The following is a 21,485-nucleotide window of genomic DNA, read 5'->3' as shown; positions in this document are numbered from 1 at the left end:
CATAATGCCATGCACACGGTCAAGCAGTCCAGTGCCAGAGGCAGCAAAGCAACCCCAAACCATCAGGGCCCTCCGCCATGTCTGACTGTAGGGGGCGTCTTCTTCTCTTTTTCCCTGTAATCTCTATGTTGAGGCCTTTTCCTACTTTTGTCTCCTCTGACCAGAGAACATTCTTCCAGAACGGTTTTGGCTTTCTCAGGTAAGTTTTGGCAAACTCCAGCCTGGCTTCTGTCTGTGGGTAAGAAGTGGGGTCTTCCTGGGTCTCCTACCATACAGTCCCTTCTCATTCAGACGCTGACGCTGGATAGTACGGGGTGACACTGTTGTACCCTCGGACTGCAGGGCGGCTTGGACTTGTTTGGATGTTAGTCGAGGTTCTTTATCCGCCATCCGCACAATCTTGTGGTGAAATCTCTGGTCAATGTTTCTTTTGCGTCCACATCTAGGGAGGTTAGCCACAGGGCCACGGGCTTTACACTTCTTACTGACACTGCGCACGGTAGACACAGGAACATTCAGGTCTTTGGAGATGGACTTGTAGCCTTGAGATTGCTCAGGCTTCCTCACAATTTTGCTTCTCAAGTCCTCAGACAGTTCTTTGGTCTTCTTTCTTTTCTCCATGCTCAATGTGGTCACACAAGGACACAGGACAGAGGTGGAGTCAACTTTAATCCATTTCAACTGGCTGCAAGTGTGATTTAGTTATTGCCACCACCTGTTAGGTGCCTCAGGTAAGTAACAGGTGCTGTTAATTACACAAATTAGAGAAGCATCACATGATTTTTCAAACAGTGCCAATACTTTTGTCCACCCCCTTTTTTATGTTTGCTGTGGAATTATATCCAATTTGGCTTTTTGACAATTCTTTTTGTGGTTTTCCATTGAAGACAAATTAAATGAAGAAAATACCAAAGAATTTGTGACTGTAATCATTACCTGGAAAAGCAGGAGGATTATCTGACAGAATTGCAGGGGGGCCAATACTTTTGGCCAACACTGTATGTGGGAAAAACGATTCGGGAGTTCCGAAAAAGAATAAGGGAAGAGATTACTGGAATTTTGAGACCCGATGACACAACGGTGGTGTGATATGTTATTGGTCATCATGGAGGAGATGTCTCATGTCTGAAGGAGTTGAGAAGGTTTTTCCCTCCCCTTAGGTGGATGTCTCTTCTTAGGCCTACATGGTATCCTCTCTCTTAGCTAGAGATCACTCGCCCTTTGATAAGACACTTGTGTATTATGAAGGTTGCAGCCCCTTCTGAGGATGATGATGATGCGGCAGATGGAATAGATGTTTGTACAGATGTTTGTTGGTCCTTGGTATATACCGGGGGCTGCTCTGGGCTTTATTATGGGCTTTGGTATCCACGGTGCAGCAGTCAGATACTCACCTGCATACGAGCGCCGTGTGATGTTAGAGGTTTGTTTATGTCTGGCCATTGGGCGGGGCTTGTGGAGGTGTGGTCGTCAGGGCCGGACCTCATTGGTTCTGAGGTCGACACATGCACAGAGTAACTTGCATTCGTCAGCATGGAAACCGGCATTGGGCAGTAGTTGACGGTGGTGGTGTAGTATTGGGCATTAGTTGGCGGCGGTGTAGCATTGGGCAGTAGTTGGCGTCGGTGTACCATTGGGCAGTAGTTGGTGACGTTGTAGTATTGGGCAGTAGTTGGCGGTGGTGGTGTAGTATTGGGCATTAGTTGGCGGCGGTGTAGCATTGGGCAGTAGTTGGCGGTGTAGTATTGGGCAGTAGTTGGTGGCATTGGGCAGTAGTTGACGGTGGTGGTGTAGTATTGGGCATTAGTTGGCGGCGGTGTAGCATTGGGCAGTAGTTGGCGTCGGTGTACCATTGGGCAGTAGTTGGTGACGTTGTAGTATTGGGCAGTAGTTGGCGGTGGTGGTGTAGTATTGGGCATTAGTTGGCGGCGGTGTAGCATTGGGCAGTAGTTGGCGGTGTAGTATTGGGCAGTAGTTGGTGGCATTGGGCAGTAGTTGGCGGTGGTGGTGTAGTATTGGGCATTAGTTGGCGGCGGTGTAGCATTGGGCAGTAGTTGGCGGTGTAGTATTGGGCAGTAGTTGGCGTCGATGTACCATTGGGCAGTAGTTGGTGACGTTGTAGTATTGGGCAGTAGTTGGCGGTGGTGGTGTAGTATTGGGCAGTAGTTGGCGGCAGTGTAGCATTAGGCAGTAGTTGGCGGCGGTGTAGCATTAGGCAGTAGTTGGCGGCGGTGTAGCATTAGGCAGTAGTTGGCGGCGGTGTAGTATTGGGCAGTAGTTGGTGGCATTGGGCAGTAGTTGGCGGTGGTGGTGTAGCATTGGGCAGTAGTTGGTGTCGGTGTAGCATTGGGCAGTAGTTGGCGGCGGTGTAGTATTGGGCAGTAGTTGGCAGTGTAGTATTGGGCAGTAGTTGGCGACGTTATAGTATTGGGCAGTAGTTGGCGTCGGTGTAGTATTGGGCAGTAGTTGGCGGTGTACCATTGGGCAGTAGTTGGCGGCAGTGTAGCATTAGGCAGTAGTTGGCGGCGGTGTAGTATTGAGCAGTAGTTGGCGGCGGTGTAGTATTGGGCAGTAGTTGGTGGCATTGGGCAGTAGTTGGCGGTGGTGGTGTAGCATTGGGCAGTAGTTGGTGTCGGTGTAGCATTGGGCAGTAGTTGGCGTCGGTGTAGTATTGGGCAGTAGTTGGCGGTGGTGGTGTAGCATTGGGCAGTAGTTGGCGACGTTGTAGTATTGGGCAGTAGTTGGCGACGTTGTAGTATTGGGCAGTAGTTGGCGTCGGTGTAGTATTGGGCAGTAGTTGGTGGTGTGGCATTGGGCAGTAGTTGGTGGCGGTGTAGTATTGGGCAGTAGTTGGTGGTGTGGCATTGGGCAGTAGTTGGTGGCGGTGTGGCATTGGGCAATAGTTGGCGGTGTAGCATTGGGCAGTAGTTGGTGGCGGTGTAGTATTGGGCAGTAGTTGGCGGTGTAGTATTGGGCAGTAGTTGGTGGCATTGGGCAGTAGTTGGCGGTGGTGGTGTAGTATTGGGCAGTAGTTGGTGGTGTAGTATTCGGCAGTAGTTGGTAGTGTAGTATTGGGCAGTAGTTGGCGGTGTAGCATTGAGCAGTAGTCGGTGGTTGTGTAGCATTGGGCAGTAGTTGGTGGTGTAGCATTGGGCAGTAGTTGGCGTCGGTGTAGTATTGGGCAGTAGTTGGCGTCGGTGTAGCATTGGGCAGTAGTTGGTGTCGGTGTAGCATTGGGCAGTAGTTGGTGTCGGTGTAGCATTGGGCAGTAGTTGGTGGTGGTGTGGCATTGGGCAGTAGTTGGCGGCGGTGTGGCATTGGGCAATAGTTGGCGGTGTAGTATTGGGCAGTAGTTGGCGGTGTACCATTGGGCAGTAGTTGGCGACGTTGTAGTATTGGGCAGTAGTTGGCGGCGGTGTAGTATTGGGCAGTAGTTGGCGGCGGTGTAGTATTGGGCAGTAATTGTCGGAGTAACATTGGGCGGTAGTTGTCGGTGTAGTATTGGGCAGTAGTTGGCGTCGGTGTAGTATTGGGCAGTAATTGTCGGAGTAACATTGGGCGGTAGTTGGCGGTGTAGTATTGGGCAGTAGTTGGCGGCGGTGTAGTATTGGGCAGTAGTTGGCGTCGGTGTAGTATTGGGCAGTAATTGTCGGAGTAACATTGGGCGGTAGTTGGCGTTGTAGTATTGGGCAGTAGTTGGCGGTGTAGTATTGGGCAGTAGTTGGCGGCGGTGTAGTATTGGGCAGTAGTTGGCGTCGGTGTAGTATTGGGCAGTAATTGTCGGAGTAACATTGGGCAGTAGTTGGCGGTGTAGTATTGGGCAGTAGTTGGCGGTGTAGTATTGGGCAGTAGCTGGCGTCGGTGTAGTATTGGGCAGTAATTGTCGGAGTAACATTGGGCGGTAGTTGGCGGTGTAGTATTGGGCAGTAGTTGGCGTCGGTGTACCATTGGGCAGTAGTTGGCGACGTTGTAGTATTGGGCAGTAGTTGGCGGCGGTGTAGTATTGGGCAGTAGTTGGCAGCGGTGTAGTATTGGGCAGTAGTTGGCGTCGGTGTAGTATTGGGCAGTAATTGTCGGAGTAACATTGGGCAGTAGTTGGCGGTGTAGTATTGGGCAGTAGTTGGCGGTGTAGTATTGGGCAGTAGCTGGCGTCGGTGTAGTATTGGGCAGTAATTGTCGGAGTAACATTGGGCGGTAGTTGGCGGTGTAGTATTGGGCAGTAGTTGGCGGCGGTGTAGTATTGGGCAGTAGTTGGCAGCGGTGTAGTATTGGGCAGTAGTTGGCGTCGGTGTAGTATTGAGCAGTAATTGTCGGAATAACATTGGGCGGTAGTTGGCGGTGTAGCATTGGGCAGTAGTCGGTGGTTGTGTAGCATTGGGCAGTAGTTGGCGGTGTGGCATTGGGCAGTAGTTGGCGGCGGTGTGGCATTGGGCAATAATTGGCGGTGTAGCATTGGGCAGTAGTCGGTGGTTGTGTAGCATTGGGCAGTAGTTGGCGGTGTGGCATTGGGCAGTAGTTGGCGGCGGTGTGGCATTGGGCAATAATTGGCGGTGTAGTATTGGGCAGTAGTTGGCGGTGTAGCATTGGGCAGTAGTTGGTGGTGGTGTAGTATTGGGCAGTAGTTGGCGTCGGTGTACCATTGGGCAGTAGTTGGCGACGTTGTAGTATTGGGCAGTAGTTGGCGGCGGTGTAGTATTGGGCAGTAGTTGGCGGCGGTGTAGTATTGGGCAGTAGTTGGCGGCGGTGTAGTATTGGGCAGTAATTGTCGGAGTAACATTGGGCGGTAGTTGGCGTTGTAGTATTGGGCAGTAGTTGGCGGTGTAGCATTGGGCAGTAGTCGGTGGTTGTGTAGCATTGGGCAGTAGTTGGCGGTGTGGCATTGGGCAGTAGTTGGCGGCGGTGTGGCATTGGGCAATAATTGGCGGTGTAGTATTGGGCAGTAGTTGGCAGTGTAGCATTGGGCAGTAGTTGGTGGTGGTGTAGCGTTGGGCAGTAGTTGGCGGTGTAGCATTGGGCAGTAGTCGGTGGTGGTGTAGCATTGGGCAGTAGTTGGCGGTGTGGCATTGGGCAATAGTTGGCGGTGTAGCATTGGGCAGTAGTTGGTGGTGGTGTAGTATTGGGCAGTAGTTGGCGGCGTAGCATTGGGCAGTAGTTGGTGGTGGTGTAGTATTGAGCAGTAGTTGGTGTCGGTGTAGCATTGGGCAGTAGTTGGCGGTGTAGTATTGGGCAGTAGTTGGCGGTGTAGTATTGGGCAGTAGTTGGCGGTGTAGTATTGAGCAGTAGTTGGCGGTGTAGCATTGGGCAGTAGTCGGTGGTTGTGTAGCATTGGGCAGTAGTTGGCAGTGTAGTATTGAGCAGTAGTTGGCGGTGTAGCATTGGGCAGTAGTCGGTGGTTGTGTAGCATTGGGCAGTAGTTGGCAGTGTAGCATTGGGCAGTAGTTGGTGTCGGTGTAGCATTGGGCAGTAGTTGGTGGTGGTGTAGTATTGAGCAGTAGTTGGCGGTGTAGTATTGGGCAGTAGTTGGTGGCACTGTAGTCGGTAACCACTGGGGGCGCTCTTTGTCCTGACCTCTTGTCTCCTCCACAGATGGCTTCTTGCAGTTCTCAGGGACGCGGCTCAGGAAAGCGACACAAGAAGGTGAGGAGACGGCGCCGGGGTCAGCGCCCGCCGGGGCAGGACTATTACATCCAGGACACCCACAAGGACATGCTGCTCCTCATCCCCAGCGAGATGGAGGAAAGTGTGATTGTGGTGAAGAGGGTGCGCCGGACCGAGGACGATAACCACATCATCACCACTGACAGCGGCTGGGGCAGCGTCATGCCGCCCGAGATCCTCCACAGAGTCTTCCTGATGGTGGTGGGCAGTGAGGGGGCAGTACCCGCCATGTGTAGGTGAGTCCAGGGGTGCAAGTCACTGATGTCCCCCACCATGCTATTGGCCCCTCTTTGTCCCCAGAAGAGATGTGATATATCTCTGATACACGGTAACGCACAGACAGCTGCGACACACATCAGCCTGCGTCATCAGCTTGGATTTTGGGCAACTGAGAATGATCCTTCACTGACAGCAAGCAGAGGTGAAAGAGAACGTATATCAGAAGTTGTGTAGTGGGCATGCTCTGTGACCTGTACAGGAGAGGAGGTGAGCTGTCACCATCACCTATAGACTTCTATAGGAGAGTGTAGTGGGCATGCTGTGTGAACTGGAGAGGAGGGGGATGAGCTGTCACCATCACCTATATACTTTTATAGGAGAGTGTAGTGGGCATGCTCTGTGACCTGTACAGGGAGAGGTGATCTGTCAGTTTTCTTACACCCCTATAGTGGGGCCTCGGCGCTGTTCACACCCTGCTCTTGTATTGTCCGCTCTCATTACCAGGCTGGCCCAGGTGTGTCGTCTGTGGCTCCAGGTGGCCTCTACTCCAGATCTGTGGCAGCGAGTGTCAGTCAGCCAGTGCTGGACCCTGCCGGGCAAGAAAGACCCCCCCAAACTCCAGAACAAGGTCAAGAACACCATAGAGGCCCTGATACAGCACAGGTGGGTATATATAATATATATATAGGGTTATCCTATAATGTTACCATAGATATTAGACATCTTATTTATAGGGTTAGTCACAGGCGGTCAGAGCGCCCATGTGAGCATCAGAAGCAGCTTCTGTAGTAAGGGGTCACATGTTACATGATGCGGACGGCTGGAGGAGGGTCACTTACTTACAGGAGCAGGATGGGGGGGTCACTTACTTACAGGTGCAGGATGGGGGGGTCACTTACAGGAGCAGGATGGGGGGGTCACTTACAGGTGCAGGATGGGGGGGTCACTTACAGGTGCAGGATGGGGGGGTCACTTACAGGTGCAGGATGGGGGGGTCACTTACTTACAGGAGCAGGATGGGGGGTCACTTACAGGTGCAGGATGGGGGGGTCACTTACAGGTGCAGGATGGGGGGGTCACTTACAGGAGCAGGATGGGGGGGTCACTTACAGGTGCAGGATGGGGGGGTCACTTACAGGTGCAGGATGGGGGGGTCACTTACTTACAGGAGCAGGATGGAGGGTCACTTACAGGTGCAGGATGGGGGGGTCACTTACAGGTGCAGGATGGGGGGGTCACTTACAGGTGCAGGATGGGGGGTCACTTACAGGTGCAGGATGGGGGGGTCACTTACAGGTGCAGGATGGGGGGGTCACTTACTCACAGGTGCAGGATGGAGGGTCACTTACAGGTGCAGGATGGGGGGGTCACTTACAGGTGCAGGATGGGGGGGTCACTTACAGGTGCAGGATGGGGGGGGTCACTTACAGGTGCAGGATGGGGGGGTCACTTACAGGTGCAGGATGGGGGGTCACTTACAGGTGCAGGATGGGGGGGGGTCACTTACTCACAGGTGCAGGATGGGGGGTCACTTACAGGTGCAGGATGGGGGGTCACTTACTTACAGGAGCAGGATGGGGGGGTCACTTACAGGTGCAGGATGGGGGGGTCACTTACAGGTGCAGGATGGGGGGGTCACTTACAGGTGCAGGATGGGGGGGTCACTTACTTACAGGAGCAGGATGGGGGGTCACTTACAGGTGCAGGATGGGGGGGTCACTTACAGGTGCAGGATGGGGGGGTCACTTACAGGAGCAGGATGGGGGGGTCACTTACAGGTGCAGGATGGGGGGGTCACTTACAGGAGCAGGATGGGGGGTCACTTACAGGTGCAGGATGGGGGGGTCACTTACAGGAGCAGGATGGGGGGGTCACTTACAGGTGCAGGATGGGGGGGTCACTTACAGGTGCAGGATGGGGGGGTCACTTACAGGAGCAGGATGGGGGGTCACTTACAGGTGCAGGATGGGGGGGTCACTTACAGGAGCAGGATGGGGGGGTCACTTACAGGTGCAGGATGGGGGGGTCACTTACAGGTGCAGGATGGGGGGGTCACTTACAGGTGCAGGATGGTGGGGTCACTTACAGGTGCAGGATGGGGGGTCACTTACTTACAGGTGCAGGATGGGGGGGTCACTTACAGGTGCAGGATGGGGGGGTCACTTACAGGTGTAGGATGGGGGGGTCACTTACTTACAGGAGCAGGATGGGGGGTCACTTACAGGTGCAGGATGGGGGGGTCACTTACTCACAGGTGCAGGATGGAGGGTCACTTACAGGTGCAGGATGGGGGGGTCACTTACAGGTGCAGGATGGGGGGGGTCACTTACAGGTGCAGGATGGGGGGTCACTTACTCACAGGTGCAGGATGGGGGGGTCACTTACAGGTGCAGGATGGGGGGGTCACTTATTTACAGGTGCAGGATGGGGGGGTCACTTATTTACAGGTGCAGGATGGGGGGGTCACTTACAGGTGCAGGATGAGGGGGGTCACTTACTCACAGGTGCAGGATGGGGGGGTCACTTATTTACAGGTGCAGGATGGGGGGGTCACTTACAGGTGCAGGATGGGGGGTCACTTACAGGTGCAGGATGGGGGGGGTCACTTACAGGTGCAGGATGGGGGGTCACTTACTTACAGGTGCAGGATGGGGGGGTCACTTACAGGTGCAGGATGGGGGGGTCACTTACTCACAGGTGCAGGATGGGGGGGGGTCACTTATTTACAGGTGCAGGATGGGGGGGTCACTTATTTACAGGTGCAGGATGGGGGGGTCACTTACAGGTGCAGGATGGGGGGGTCACTTACAGGCGCAGGATGGGGGGGTCACTTACAGGTGCAGGATGGGGGGGTCACTTACTTACAGGTGCAGGATGGGGGGGGTCACTTACAGGTGCAGGATGGGGGGGTCACTTACAGGTGCAGGATGGGGGTTCACTTACTTACAGGTGCAGGATGGGGGGGTCACTTACTTACAGGTGCAGGATGGGGGGGGTCACTTACTTACAGGTGCAGGATGGGGAGGGTCACTTACAGGTGCAGGATGGGGGGGTCACAGGTGCAGGATGGGGGTTCACTTACTTACAGGTGCAGGATGGGGGAGGGTTTTCTGCTGTTCTGATTCTTTATCTTTCAGACTCTCTCAGGTCTCCGACTTCTCTCTGCACCACTGGAGCGATCACATCACATTAGTTCTTCAGGTAATGCCCTCCCTGCCCCCACCCCCCACCCCGGACATGACACAAACCCCCAGGATGGGGTGTAATGAAGAGACGGGGGAGGGGTGATAATGCAGGTGCCCCTGTGTCTGGATGGTGTAGGAGGAAACTTTGGGAGCTGCTTGTGCTTGTCTTGGGGCCCTCCCTTCTCTGTGTCCTCACATAACCTCTGCCCCGACATCTACTAATAGCGAGGTCAGAGCAGTCTAGACGGGACAATTCATGATGCTCCTCTCAAGAGTCTGATTACAGGGCAAAATGTCTTCAAGTGTATTATAGAGACCTGTCTAGAACTTGCCAATCTCTCACTAAGAGGTACACTACCCAAAAGTAGCCTCTGAGAGAACATATATAGTACACTACCCAAGAGTAGCCTCTGAGAGATTATATATAGTACACTACCCAAAAGTAGCATCTAAGAGACCATATAACGTACACTACCTAAAAGTAGCCTCTGAGAGACCATATATAGTACACTACCCAAAAGTAGCCTCTGAGAGACCATATATAGTACACTACCCAAGAGTAGCCTCTTAGAGACTATATATAGTACACTACCCAAGAGTAGCATCTGAGAGACCATATATAGTACACTACCCAAAAGTAGCCTCTGAGAGACCATATATAGTACACTACCCAAGAGTAGCCTCTGAGAGACTATAGTAAACTACCCAAAAGTAGCATCTGAGAGACCATATATAGTACACTACCCAAGAGTAGCCTCTGAGAGACTATATAAAGTACACTACCCAAAAGTATCCCCTGAGAGCTTTTTATAGGGCTTTGGGGGAACTCTTTCACGCCCTCTTGTGGTAACACCTGGTGTCTGATCAGACCACTAATTATTTACATATTTGCTGAACCCAAACTACGGGGGTGAGGGTTACAGTTGTTGGACATCTGTGGGTGGGGTTGTTGGTGTTATCTCTGTCTCTTTACGGTCTCGCGCAGTCTTTTCCTCCCCATCCTCCCCATTTATACCGAGTATACGCTCAGCTCGTTTTGAATGTAAAACACGTAGGGAATGAGCGCGTACCAAGCAGATCCCATTCATGTCTATAGGTGCCGGGTACGTGCGCTCCGCTCCCTATAGAAATGAATGGGAGGCTTTTTTCCCTATTGCTTTCAATGTGATACGCACGTACGCCGGCTCCCATAGAAATGAATTGGATCTGCTTTGTATGAGCTGAGCGTACACTCAGTGTGAATGCACCCTTACACTGAGACATATTTATCCATCTGACGTCCGAACTTTCAGAAATACGGAAAGATCTACAAACGCTAAAATTCTGACTCGCCAGGAGGGAAATATTTGGCGCAGGTACAAAGACCTGCAGGAGCTGAGACAGAGGCAGGGCACAAAGACCTGAACGAGCCGAGACAGAGGCGGGGTACCAAGACCTGAGCGAGACGGAGGCGGGGCACAAAGACCTGAACGAGACAGAGGCGGGGCACAAAGACCTGAACGAGACGGAGGCGGGGCACAAAGACCTGCAGGAGCTGAGACAGAGGCGGGGCACAAAGACCTGAACGAGACAGAGGCGGGGCACAAAGACCTGCAGGAGCTGAGACAGAGGCGGGGCACAAAGACCTGAACGAGACGGAGGCGGGGCACCAAGACCTGAGCGAGACAGAGGCGGGGCACAAAGACCTGAACGAGACGGAGGCGGGGCACAAAGACCTGCAGGAGCTGAGACAGAGGCGGGGCACAAAGACCTGAACGAGACAGAGGCGGGGCACAAAGACCTGCAGGAGCTGAGACAGAGGCGGGGCACAAAGACCTGAACGAGACAGAGGCGGGGTACCAAGACCTGAGTGAGACAGAGGCGGGGCACAAAGACCTGAACGAGACAGAGGCGGGGCACAAAGACCTGCAGGAGCTGAGACAGAGGCGGGGCACAAAGACCTGAACGAGACAGAGGCGGGGCGCTGAGACCTGAACGAGACAGAGGCGGGGCACAAAGACCTGCAGGAGCTGAGACAGAGGCGGGGCACAAAGACCTGAACGAGACGGAGGCGGGGCACCAAGACCTGAGCGAGACGGAGGCGGGGCACAAAGACCTGAACGAGACAGAGGCGGGGCACAAAGACCTGAACGAGACGGAGGCGGGGCACAAAGACCTGCAGGAGCTGAGACAGAGGCGGGGCACAAAGACCTGAACGAGACAGAGGCGGGGCGCTGAGACCTGAACGAGACAGAGGCGGGGCACAAAGACCTGAACGAGCCGAGACGGAGGCGGGGCACAAAGACCTGCAGGAGCTGAGACAGAGGCGGGGCACAAAGACCTGAACGAGACAGAGGCGGGGCGCTGAGACCTGAACGAGACAGAGGCGGGGCACAAAGACCTGAACGAGCCGAGACGGAGGCGGGGCACAAAGACCTGCAGGAGCTGAGACAGAGGCGGGGTACAAAGACCTGAACGAGACAGAGGCGGGGCACAAAGACCTGCAGGAGCTGAGACAGAGGCGGGGCACAAAGACCTGAACGAGACAGAGGCGGGGTACCAAGACCTGAGCGAGACAGAGGCGGGGCACAAAGACCTGAGCGAGACGGAGGCGGGGCACAAAGACCTGAACGAGACAGAGGCGGGGCGCTGAGACCTGAACGAGACAGAGGCGGGGCACAAAGACCTGAACGAGCCGAGACGGAGGCGGGGCACAAAGACCTGAGCGAGACGGAGGCGGGGCACAAAGACCTGAACGAGACAGAGGCGGGGCGCTGAGACCTGAACGAGACAGAGGCGGGGCACAAAGACCTGAACGAGACAGAGGCGGGGCACAAAGACCTGAACGAGACAGAGGCGGGGCACAAAGACCTGAACGAGACAGAGGCGGGGCACAAAGATAAACGCTCCGAATTATTTCTTATACTTGGTCTAATTTGTACAGAAAATCTGTGACGTATTGTACTCGGCGTCATCAATGTATCGTAAAGTGAGACTCTCCTAAACCCCGCCCATCGCAAACCCCGCTTGTGATAAACCATGCTCACAATAAACCACGCCCATTATAAACCACACCCATCGCAAACCACGCTCACAATAAACCCCGCCCACTCCAGGCAGATTTTCCAGCAGCGCCTGCCTGTCTATTTATAAACATGTGGTAATTGTCGCGCAGTGTGAACTTGGTGCAGAGAGGTCTCAGACTTGGATTGATGAATCTGCCCCGGTGTCTTTCCTGGCGTCTCCCCTTCCTGTGTCTGTTGCAGAGTCTCACGTCCTCCTGACCTCTCTGACATTGTCTCTTCCCCCTTCCTGTGTCTCTTGCAGAGTCTCGCGTACTCCTGACCTCTCTGACACTGTCTCTTTTCCCTTCTTGTGTCTCTTGCAGTCTCGCCTCCTCCTGACCTCTCTGACACTGTCTCTTCTCCCTTCCCGTGTCTCTTGCAGAGTCTCGCCTCCTCCTGACCTCTCTGACACGGTCTCTTCCCCCTTCCTGTGTCTCTTGCAGAGTCTCGCGTCCTCCTGACCTCTCTGACACTGTCTCTTCTCCCTTCCCATGTCTCTTGCAGAGTCTTGCTTCCTCCTGCCCACTGCTGACCTCTCTGACGCTGTCTCTTCCCCCTTCCCGTGTCTTTTGCAGAGTCTCGCCTCCTCCTGACCTCTCTGACCCTCTCTTCCCCCTCCCTGTGTCTCTTGCAGAGTCTCGCCTCCTCCTGACCTCTCTGACACTGTCTCTTCTCCCTTCCCGTGTCTTTTGCAGAGTCTCGCCTCCTCCTGACCTCTCTGACCCTCTCTTCCCCCTCCCTGTGTCTCTTGCAGAGTCTCGCTTCCTCCTGACCTCTCTGACACTCTCTTCCCCCTTCCTATGTCTCTTGCAGAGTCTCGCCTCCTCCTGACCTCTCTGACACTGTCTCTTCTCCCTTCCCATGTCTCTTGCAGAGTTTCGCCTCTTCCTGCCCACTGCTGACCTCTCTGACACTGTCTCTTCTCCCTTCCTATGTCTCTTGCAGAGTCTCGCGTCCTCCTGCCCACTGCTGACCTCTCTGACGCTGTCTCATTGCAGTAAAGTGACTGCAGACGCTCTCTTGTCTGTGGGTGAGCGCTGTCCTCTTCTGACCTCCCTCAATCTGCAGAACTCTCAGGTAGGTGTCTCGGGGTTGGGGCGCTCTGTACTGACCACATGTGACATGTGACTGTGTCCACAGGTAGACAGTAACGCTCTCTTTCGGTTCCTGGGGTTGTGCGGCTCCGGCCTCCAGCGCTTGTATTTGTCCTTCAGCGCCCAGACCAATAGCATCATGAACCTGCTGGCGGTGAGACCCCAAGCCCTCGAGGACCCCCCCCCATCCCATCCCCCTCTGCCTGTCTTACTGACGTGTGTCTTCTCTGTGTCAGAGCGGCTGCTGCCCTGAGCTCCGGGTCCTGGAGGTGAACAGAGGGATCCAGGACAGGACCAAGGAGGTGCATGTGTGTGCCGAGGAGCTGCAGGCCTCCTGTCCGAAGCTGGAGGTAAGAGGGGTGGGGTGTATCCCCCCATCCTATGGCCCCTCCCTCCATCCTGTGGCCCCTTCCCCATCCTGCGCCATCCTCCCATCCTGCAGCCCCTCCCCACATTCTGCGCCGCCCCCCCATCATGCACCCCCCTCCCCACTACTCACCCTGCTCGCCTCTCCCCTCTCAGGTGCTGCGGCTGCTGAATGTCATCTTCTCTCTGAAGTCCAAGTCGTCACTGTCTCTAGAAAGTCCCGGCTTCTGCCGTCTCCAGGAGCTGTGTCTGGCCACCTCCACCTTCTCCCTCATCAATGATGGCTTCTGTAAGAGACTGCTGCGAGACTGCACCCAGCTGAAGGTGCTGGACCTGCGCGGCTGCTACAAGGTGACCCCGGAGGTCATCAGTGACCTGCCCTGTACAGGTGAGGGGGGCCCTGTCACTATTATACATATCTACATGGGGCCCTGTACAGGTGAGGGGGGCCCTGTCACTATTATACATATCTACATGGGGCTCCATACAGATGAGGGGGGCCCTGACACTATTATACATATCTACATGGGGCCCCGTACAGGTGAGGGGGGCCCTGTCACTATTATACATATCTACATGGGGACCCATACAGATGAGGGGGGGGGGCCCTGTCACTATTATACATATCTACATGGAGCCCTGTACAGGTGAGGAGGGGGGGCCCTGTCACTATTATACATATCTACATGGGGCCCTGTCACTATTATACATATCTACATGGGGCCCTGTACAGGTGAGGGGGGCCCTGTCACTATTATACATATCTACATGGGGCTCTATACAGGTGAGGAGGGGGGGCCTGTCACTATTATACATATCTACATGGGGCTCTGTCACTATTATACTTATCTACATGAGGCCCTGTACAGATGAGGAGGGGGGGCCCTGTCACTATTATACATATCTACATGGGGCCCTGTACAGGTGAGGAGGGGGGGGCCTGTCACTATTATACATATCTACATGGGGCTCTGTCACTATTATACTTATCTACATGGGGCCCTGTACAGGTGAGGTGGGGGGGGCCCTGTCACTATTATACATATCTACATGGGGCCCTGTACAGGTGAGGAGGGGGGGGCCCTGTCACTATTATACATATCTACATGGGGCCCTGTCACTGTTATACAGATCTACATGGGGCCCTGTACAGGTAAGGGGGGGGGGAGCCCTGTCACTATTATACATATCTACATGGGGCCCTGTACAGGTGAGGAGGGGGGGCCCTGTCACTATTATACTTATCTACATGGGGCCCTGTACAGGTGAGGAGGGGGGGCCCTGTCACTATTATACTTATCTACATGGGGCCCTGTACAGGTGAGGAGGAGGGGCCCTGTCACTATTATACATATCTACCTGGGGCCCTGTACAGGTGAGGAGGGGGGGGGGGGCCCTGTCACTATTATACATATCTACCTGGGGCCCTGTACAGATGAGGAGGGGGGGCCCTGTCACTATTATACTTATCTACATGGGGCCCTGTACAGGTGAGGGGGCCCTGTCACTATTATACATATCTACCTGGGGCCCTGTACAGATGAGGAGGGGTGGGCCCTGTCACTATTATACTTATCTACATGGGGCCCTGTACAGGTGAGGGGGCCCTGTCACTATTATACATGTCTACATGGGGCCCTGTACAGGTGAGGGGGGCCCTGTCACTATTATACATATCTACATGGGGCCCTGTCACTATTATACATATCTACATGGGGCCCTGTACAGGTGAGGGGGGGCCCTGTCACTATTATACTTATCTACATGGGGCCCTGTACAGGTGAGGGGGCCCTGTCACTATTATACATATCTACATGGGGCCTTGTACAGGTGACGGGGCCCTGTCACTATTATACATATCTACATGGGGCTCTATACAGGTGAGGGGGGCCCTGTCACTATTATACATATCTACATGGGGCCCCGTACAGGTGAGGGGGGGCCCTGTCACTATTATACATATCTACATGGGGCCCTGTACAGGTGAGGGGGGGCCCTGTCACTATTATACATATCTACATGGGGCCCTGTACAGGTGAGGGGGGCCCTGTCACTATTATACATATCTACATGGGGCCCTGTACAGGTGAGGGGGCCCTGTCACTATTATACATATCTACATGGGGCCCTGTACAGGTGAGGAGGGGGGGCCCTGTCACTATTATACATATCTACATGGGGCTCTGTCACTATTATACTTATCTACATGGGGCCCTGTACAGGTGAGGAGGGGGGGGCCCTGTCACTATTATACATATCTACATGGGGCCCTGTCACTATTATACATATCTACATGGGGCCCTGTACAGGTAAGGGGGGGGGGGGCCTGTCACTATTATGCATGTCTGCATGGGGCCCTGTACAGGTGAGGAGGAGGGGCCCTGTCACTATTATACATGTCTGCATGGGGCCCTGTACATGTGAGGGGGGCCCTGTCACTATTATACATATCTACATGGGGCCCTGTCACTATTATACATGTCTACATGGGGCCCTGTACAGGTGAGGGGGCCCTGTCACTATTATACATATCTACATGGGGCCCTGTACATGTGAGGGGGGCCCTGTCACTATTATACATATCTACATGGGGCCCTGTCACTATTATACATATCTACATGGGGCCCTGTACAGGTGAGGGGGGGGCCCTGTCACTATTATACATATCTACATGGGGCCCTGTACAGGTGAGGGGGGGGGGCCCTGTCACTATTATACATATCTACATGGGGCCCTGTACAGGTGAGGGGGGGCCCTGTCACTATTATACATATCTACATGGGGCCCTGTACAGGTGAGGGGGGGGGCCCTGTCACTATTATACATATCTACATGGGGCCCTGTACAGGTGAGGGGGGGGGGGCCCTGTCACTATTATACATATCTACATGGGTCCCTGTACAGGTGAGGGGGGGGGGCCCTGTCACTATTATACATATCTACATGGGGCCCTGTACAGGTGAGGGGGGGGGGCCCTGTCACTATTATACATATCTACATGGGGCCCTGTCACTATTATACATGTCTACATGGGGCCCTGTACAGGTGAGGGGGCCCTGTCACTATTATACATATCTACATGGGGCCCTGTACATGTGAGGGGGGCCCTGTCACTATTATACATATCTACATGGGGCCCTGTACAGGTGAGGGGGGCCCTGTCACTATTATACATATCTACATGGGGCCCTGTACAGGTGAGGGGGCCCTGTCACTATTATACATATCTACATGGGGCCCTGTCACTATTATACATATCTACATGGGGCCCTGTACAGGTGAGGGGGGGCCCTGTCACTATTATACATATCTACATGGGGCCCTGTACAGGTGAGGGGGGGGGGGCCCTGTCACTATTATACATATCTACATGGGGCCCTGTACAGGTGAGGGGGGGGGGGGGCCCTGTCACTATTATACATATCTACATAGGTCCCTGTACAGGTGAGGGGGGCCCTGTCACTATTATACTTATCTACATGAGGCCCTGTACAGGTGAGGGGGGGGGGCCCTGTCACTATTATACATATCTACATGGGTCCCTGTCACTATTATACATATCTACATGGGGCCCCGTACAGGTGAGGAGGGGGGGGGGGCCCTGTCACTATTATACATATCTACATGAGGCCCTGTACAGGTGAGGGGGGGGGCCCTGTCACTATTATACATATCTACATGGGGCCCTGTACAGGTGAGGAGGGGGGGGCCCTGTCACTATTATACATATCTACATGGGGCCCTGTACAGGAAAGGAGGGGCCCTGTCACTATTATACATATCTACATGGGGCCCTGTACAGGTGAGGAGGGGGGGCCCTGTCACTATTATCGTATATGGGGTACTGTACAGGTGAGGGGGGCCCTGTCACTATTATACATATCTACATGGGGCCCAGTCACTATTATCGTATATGGGGCCCTGTACAGGTGAGGGGGGGCCCTGTCACTATTATACATATCTACATGGGGCCCAGTCACTATTATCGTATATGGGGCCCTGTACAGGTGAGGGGGGGCCCTGTCACTATTATACATATCTACATGGGGCCCTGTACAGGTGAGGGGGGCCCTGTCACTATTATACATATCTACATGGGGCCCAGTCACTATTATCGTATATGGGGCCCTGTACAGGTGAGGGGGGGCCCTGTCACTATTATACATATCTACATGGGGCCCTGTACAGGTGAGGGGGGCCCTGTCACTATTATACATATCTACATGGGGCCCAGTCACTATTATCGTATATGGGGCCCTGTACAGGTGAGGGGGGGCCCTGTCACTATTATACATATCTACATGGGGCCCAGTCACTATTATCGTATATGGGGCCCTGTACAGGTGAGGGGGGGCCCTGTCACTATTATACATATCTACATGGGGCCCTGTACAGGTGAGGGGGGCCCTGTCACTATTATACATATCTACATGGGGCTCTATACAGGTGAGGGGGGCCCTGTCACTATTATACATATCTACATGGGGCCCTGTACAGGTGAGGAGGGGGGGGGGGGCCTGTCACTATTATACATATCTACATGGGGCCCTGTACAGGTGAGGGGGGCCCTGTCACTATTATACATATCTACATGGGGCCCTGTACAGGTGAGGAGGGGGGGGGGGCCCTGTCACTATTATACATATCTACATGGGGCCCTGTACAGGTGAGGGGGGCCCTGTCACTATTATACATATCTACATGGGGCTCTATACAGGTGAGGGGGGCCCTGTCACTATTATACATATCTACATGGCGCCCTGTACAGGTGAGGAGGGGGGGGGGGGGGCCTGTCACTATTATACATATCTACATGGGGCCCTGTACAGGTGAGGGGGGCCCTGTCACTATTATACATATCTACATGGGGCCCTGTACAGGTGAGGAGGGGGGGGGGCCCTGTCACTATTATACATATCTACATGGGGCCCTGTACAGGTGAGGGGGGCCCTGTCACTATTATACATATCTACCTGGGGCCCTGTACAGGTGAGGGGGGCCCTGTCACTATTATACATATCTACATGGGGCCTTGTACAGGTGACGGGGGCCCTGTTACTATTATCGTATATGGGGCCCTGTACATGTGAGTGTTAATACATAGGCTCCATAGGCACTGTATGGGCGGTCTCCTGGCATTGTGTAGACTCGTGTTCACAGTCCTGTTGTGTCCCTGCAGATCTGGAGCGCCTTTACCTGGGCATGTACTGCAGCACAATGAAGCTGGCGCTGCCCTCTAGTGGCTGCTCCTTACTGACCAGACGATGGCGCCACAGTCTGCAGGAGCTGGACCTGTCTGGGCAGAACTTCAGTGAGGCGGAGCTAAGCCGCACTCTGGGAATCCTCTGTGAGGGAGGAGCTAACGAGACGTTGCAGTCCCTGAGCCTAGTGGGGACCAAAGTCACGGCCGCCGCCATCAGGTGAGGAGCGCCAGCCTGTCTTGTGTATAGTACCGCCATATCAGAGCACCAGCCTGTCTTGTATATAGTACCACCATATCGGAGCACCAGCCTGTCTTGTATATAGTACCGCCATATCGGAGCGCCAGCCTGTCTTGTATATAGTACCGCCATATCGGAGCACCAGCCTGTCTTGTATATAGTACCACCATATCGGAGCACCAGCCTGTCTTGTATATAGTACCGCCATATCGGAGCGCCAGCCTGTCTTGTATATAGTACCGCCTTATCGGAGCGCCAGCCTGTCTTATATATAGCACCGCCATATCGGAGCGCCAGCCTGTCTTGTATATAGTACCACCATATCAGAGCACCAGCCTGTCTTGTATATAGTACCGCCTTATCGGAGCGCCAGCCTGTCTTGTATATAGCACCGCCATATCGGAGCGCCAGCCTGTCTTGTATATAGTACCACCATATCAGAGCACCAGCCTGTCTTGTATATAGTACCGCCTTATCGGAGCGCCAGCCTGTCTTGTATATAGCACCGCCATATCGGAGCGCCAGCCTGTCTTGTATATAGTACCGCCATATAGGAGCGCCAGCCTGTCTTGTATATAGTACCGCCATATAGGAGCGCCAGCGTGTCTTGTACATAGCACCGCCATATCCTGCACTCACACTGCGCTCTCACTGCAGAGACATCCTGTCCGCGGGCCGGGCACTCACCCATCTGGACCTCACATCTTGCCGGAACATTCCCCGGGGCCTGAAGTGCGTTTACCGCGGCCGGGAGGAAATCCAGCGCTGCCTGGAGAAATTGTCCACCAAAATGGAGGAGGAGTCCAGCGAGTGACTGGCCACAGGGGGCGCCGCTGCGTTACCTCATAAGCCACATCATGTTTCTACCAAGTTCTTTATGTTCTTGAGATGGGTTCGGGTTTCTATCAGTAAATTCTCTGCTGTTTCGTTCCATTGTCTCGGTTTCCTTTCTTGTTTCCTACTGGCCGTGCAGTCACCTCCAAACACTGTAACAAACCCTCAGCCCTACGAGCCGCCCATTAGGCCGCAGTCTGGATCCGCAGGAAATAGAAGACGAGATTTACTGCGGCCTGTAAGAATATTACACCCCCGGACCATTACACCGAGTGACAGCATACTGTACAGACTGAGCCCGTTACACCGAGTGACGGCATACTGTACAGACTGAACCATTACACCGAGTGACGGCATACTGTACAGACTGAACCATTACACCGAGTGACGACATACTGTACAGACTGAACCATTACACCGAGTGACGGCATACTGTACAGACTGAACCCATTACACCGAGTGACGGCATACTGTACAGACTGAACCATTACACCGAGTGACGGCATACTGTACAGACTGAGCCATTACACCGAGTGACGGCATACTGTACAGACTGAACCCATTACACCGAGTGACGGCATACTGTACAGACTGAACCCATTACACCGAGTGACGGCATACTGTACAGACTGAACCATTACACCGAGTGACGGCATACTGTACAGACTGAACCATTACACCGAGTGACGGCATACTGTACAGACTGAACCATTACACCGAGTGACGGCATACTGTACAGACTGAACCATTACACCGAGTGACGGCATACTGTACAGACTGAACCATTACACCGAGTGACGGCATACTGTACAGACTGAACCATTACACCGAGTGACGGCATACTGTACAGACTGAACCATTACACCGAGTGACGGCATACTGTACAGACTGAACCATTACACCGAGTGACGGCATACTGTACAGACTGAACCCATTACACCGAGTGACGGCATACTGTACAGACTGAACCATTACACCGAGTGACGACATACTGTACAGACTGAACCCATTACACCGAGTGACGACATACTGTACAGACTGAACCATTACACCGAGTGACGGCATACTGTACAGACTGAACCATTACACCGAGTGACGGCATACTGTACAGACTGAACCATTACACCGAGTGACGACATACTGTACAGACTGAGCCATTACACCGAGTGACGACATACTGTACAGACTGAACCATTACACCGAGTGACGACATACTGTACAGACTGAGCCATTACACCGAGTGACGGCATACTGTACAGACTGAACCATTACACCGAGTGACGACATACTGTACAGACTGAGCCATTACACCGAGTGACGACATACTGTACAGACTGAACCATTACACCGAGTGACGACATACTGTACAGACTGAGCCATTACACCGAGTGACGGCATACTGTACAGACTTGACTTTGAAGAAAGGAAATTTATTCTAAAATGCTACTGGAAGTCTGAAAACGCAGGAGAAGTGCAAAGACAATTTAGGAGGGAGTCTAACAAAGAACCCCCTACACGAGTTACCATCACTGGAATTAGAGATAAGTTTGAAGCTGATGGAACTGTTCAGGACGTCCATAAGAAGCGTTCCGGAAGACCACGTACCTCCACAAGCCCCATAAGCTGGGGCACCTCCACACTACC

The 21,485-nt window shown here is 53.6% G+C and overlaps 1 protein-coding gene across 2 annotated transcripts in view; it reads left to right on the top strand.

Moving 5' to 3' along the window:
- Positions 1-19,938, top strand: part of FBXL6 (F-box and leucine rich repeat protein 6) — a 22,065-nt gene extending 2,127 nt beyond the window's left edge. For both annotated transcript variants that reach the window (XM_075272053.1, XM_075272052.1), the window contains exons 2-10: positions 5,587-5,894; positions 6,382-6,540; positions 9,015-9,078; positions 13,052-13,187; positions 13,251-13,354; positions 13,437-13,550; positions 13,723-13,954; positions 18,746-18,986; positions 19,665-19,938. In XM_075272053.1, coding sequence (XP_075128154.1) covers positions 5,587-5,894; positions 6,382-6,540; positions 9,015-9,078; positions 13,052-13,187; positions 13,251-13,354; positions 13,437-13,550; positions 13,723-13,954; positions 18,746-18,986; positions 19,665-19,821 — 1,515 coding nt within the window. In that variant the 3' untranslated portion in view covers positions 19,822-19,938. The remainder of the gene's footprint in view (positions 1-5,586; positions 5,895-6,381; positions 6,541-9,014; positions 9,079-13,051; positions 13,188-13,250; positions 13,355-13,436; positions 13,551-13,722; positions 13,955-18,745; positions 18,987-19,664) is intronic.
- The last annotated feature ends 1,547 nt before the right edge of the window (positions 19,939-21,485 follow it).

This window comes from Leptodactylus fuscus, chromosome 4, assembly GCF_031893055.1.
Source record: "Leptodactylus fuscus isolate aLepFus1 chromosome 4, aLepFus1.hap2, whole genome shotgun sequence".
Taxonomy (NCBI): domain Eukaryota; kingdom Metazoa; phylum Chordata; class Amphibia; order Anura; family Leptodactylidae; genus Leptodactylus; species Leptodactylus fuscus.
This window is presented reverse-complemented; position numbering and strand designations above follow the sequence as displayed.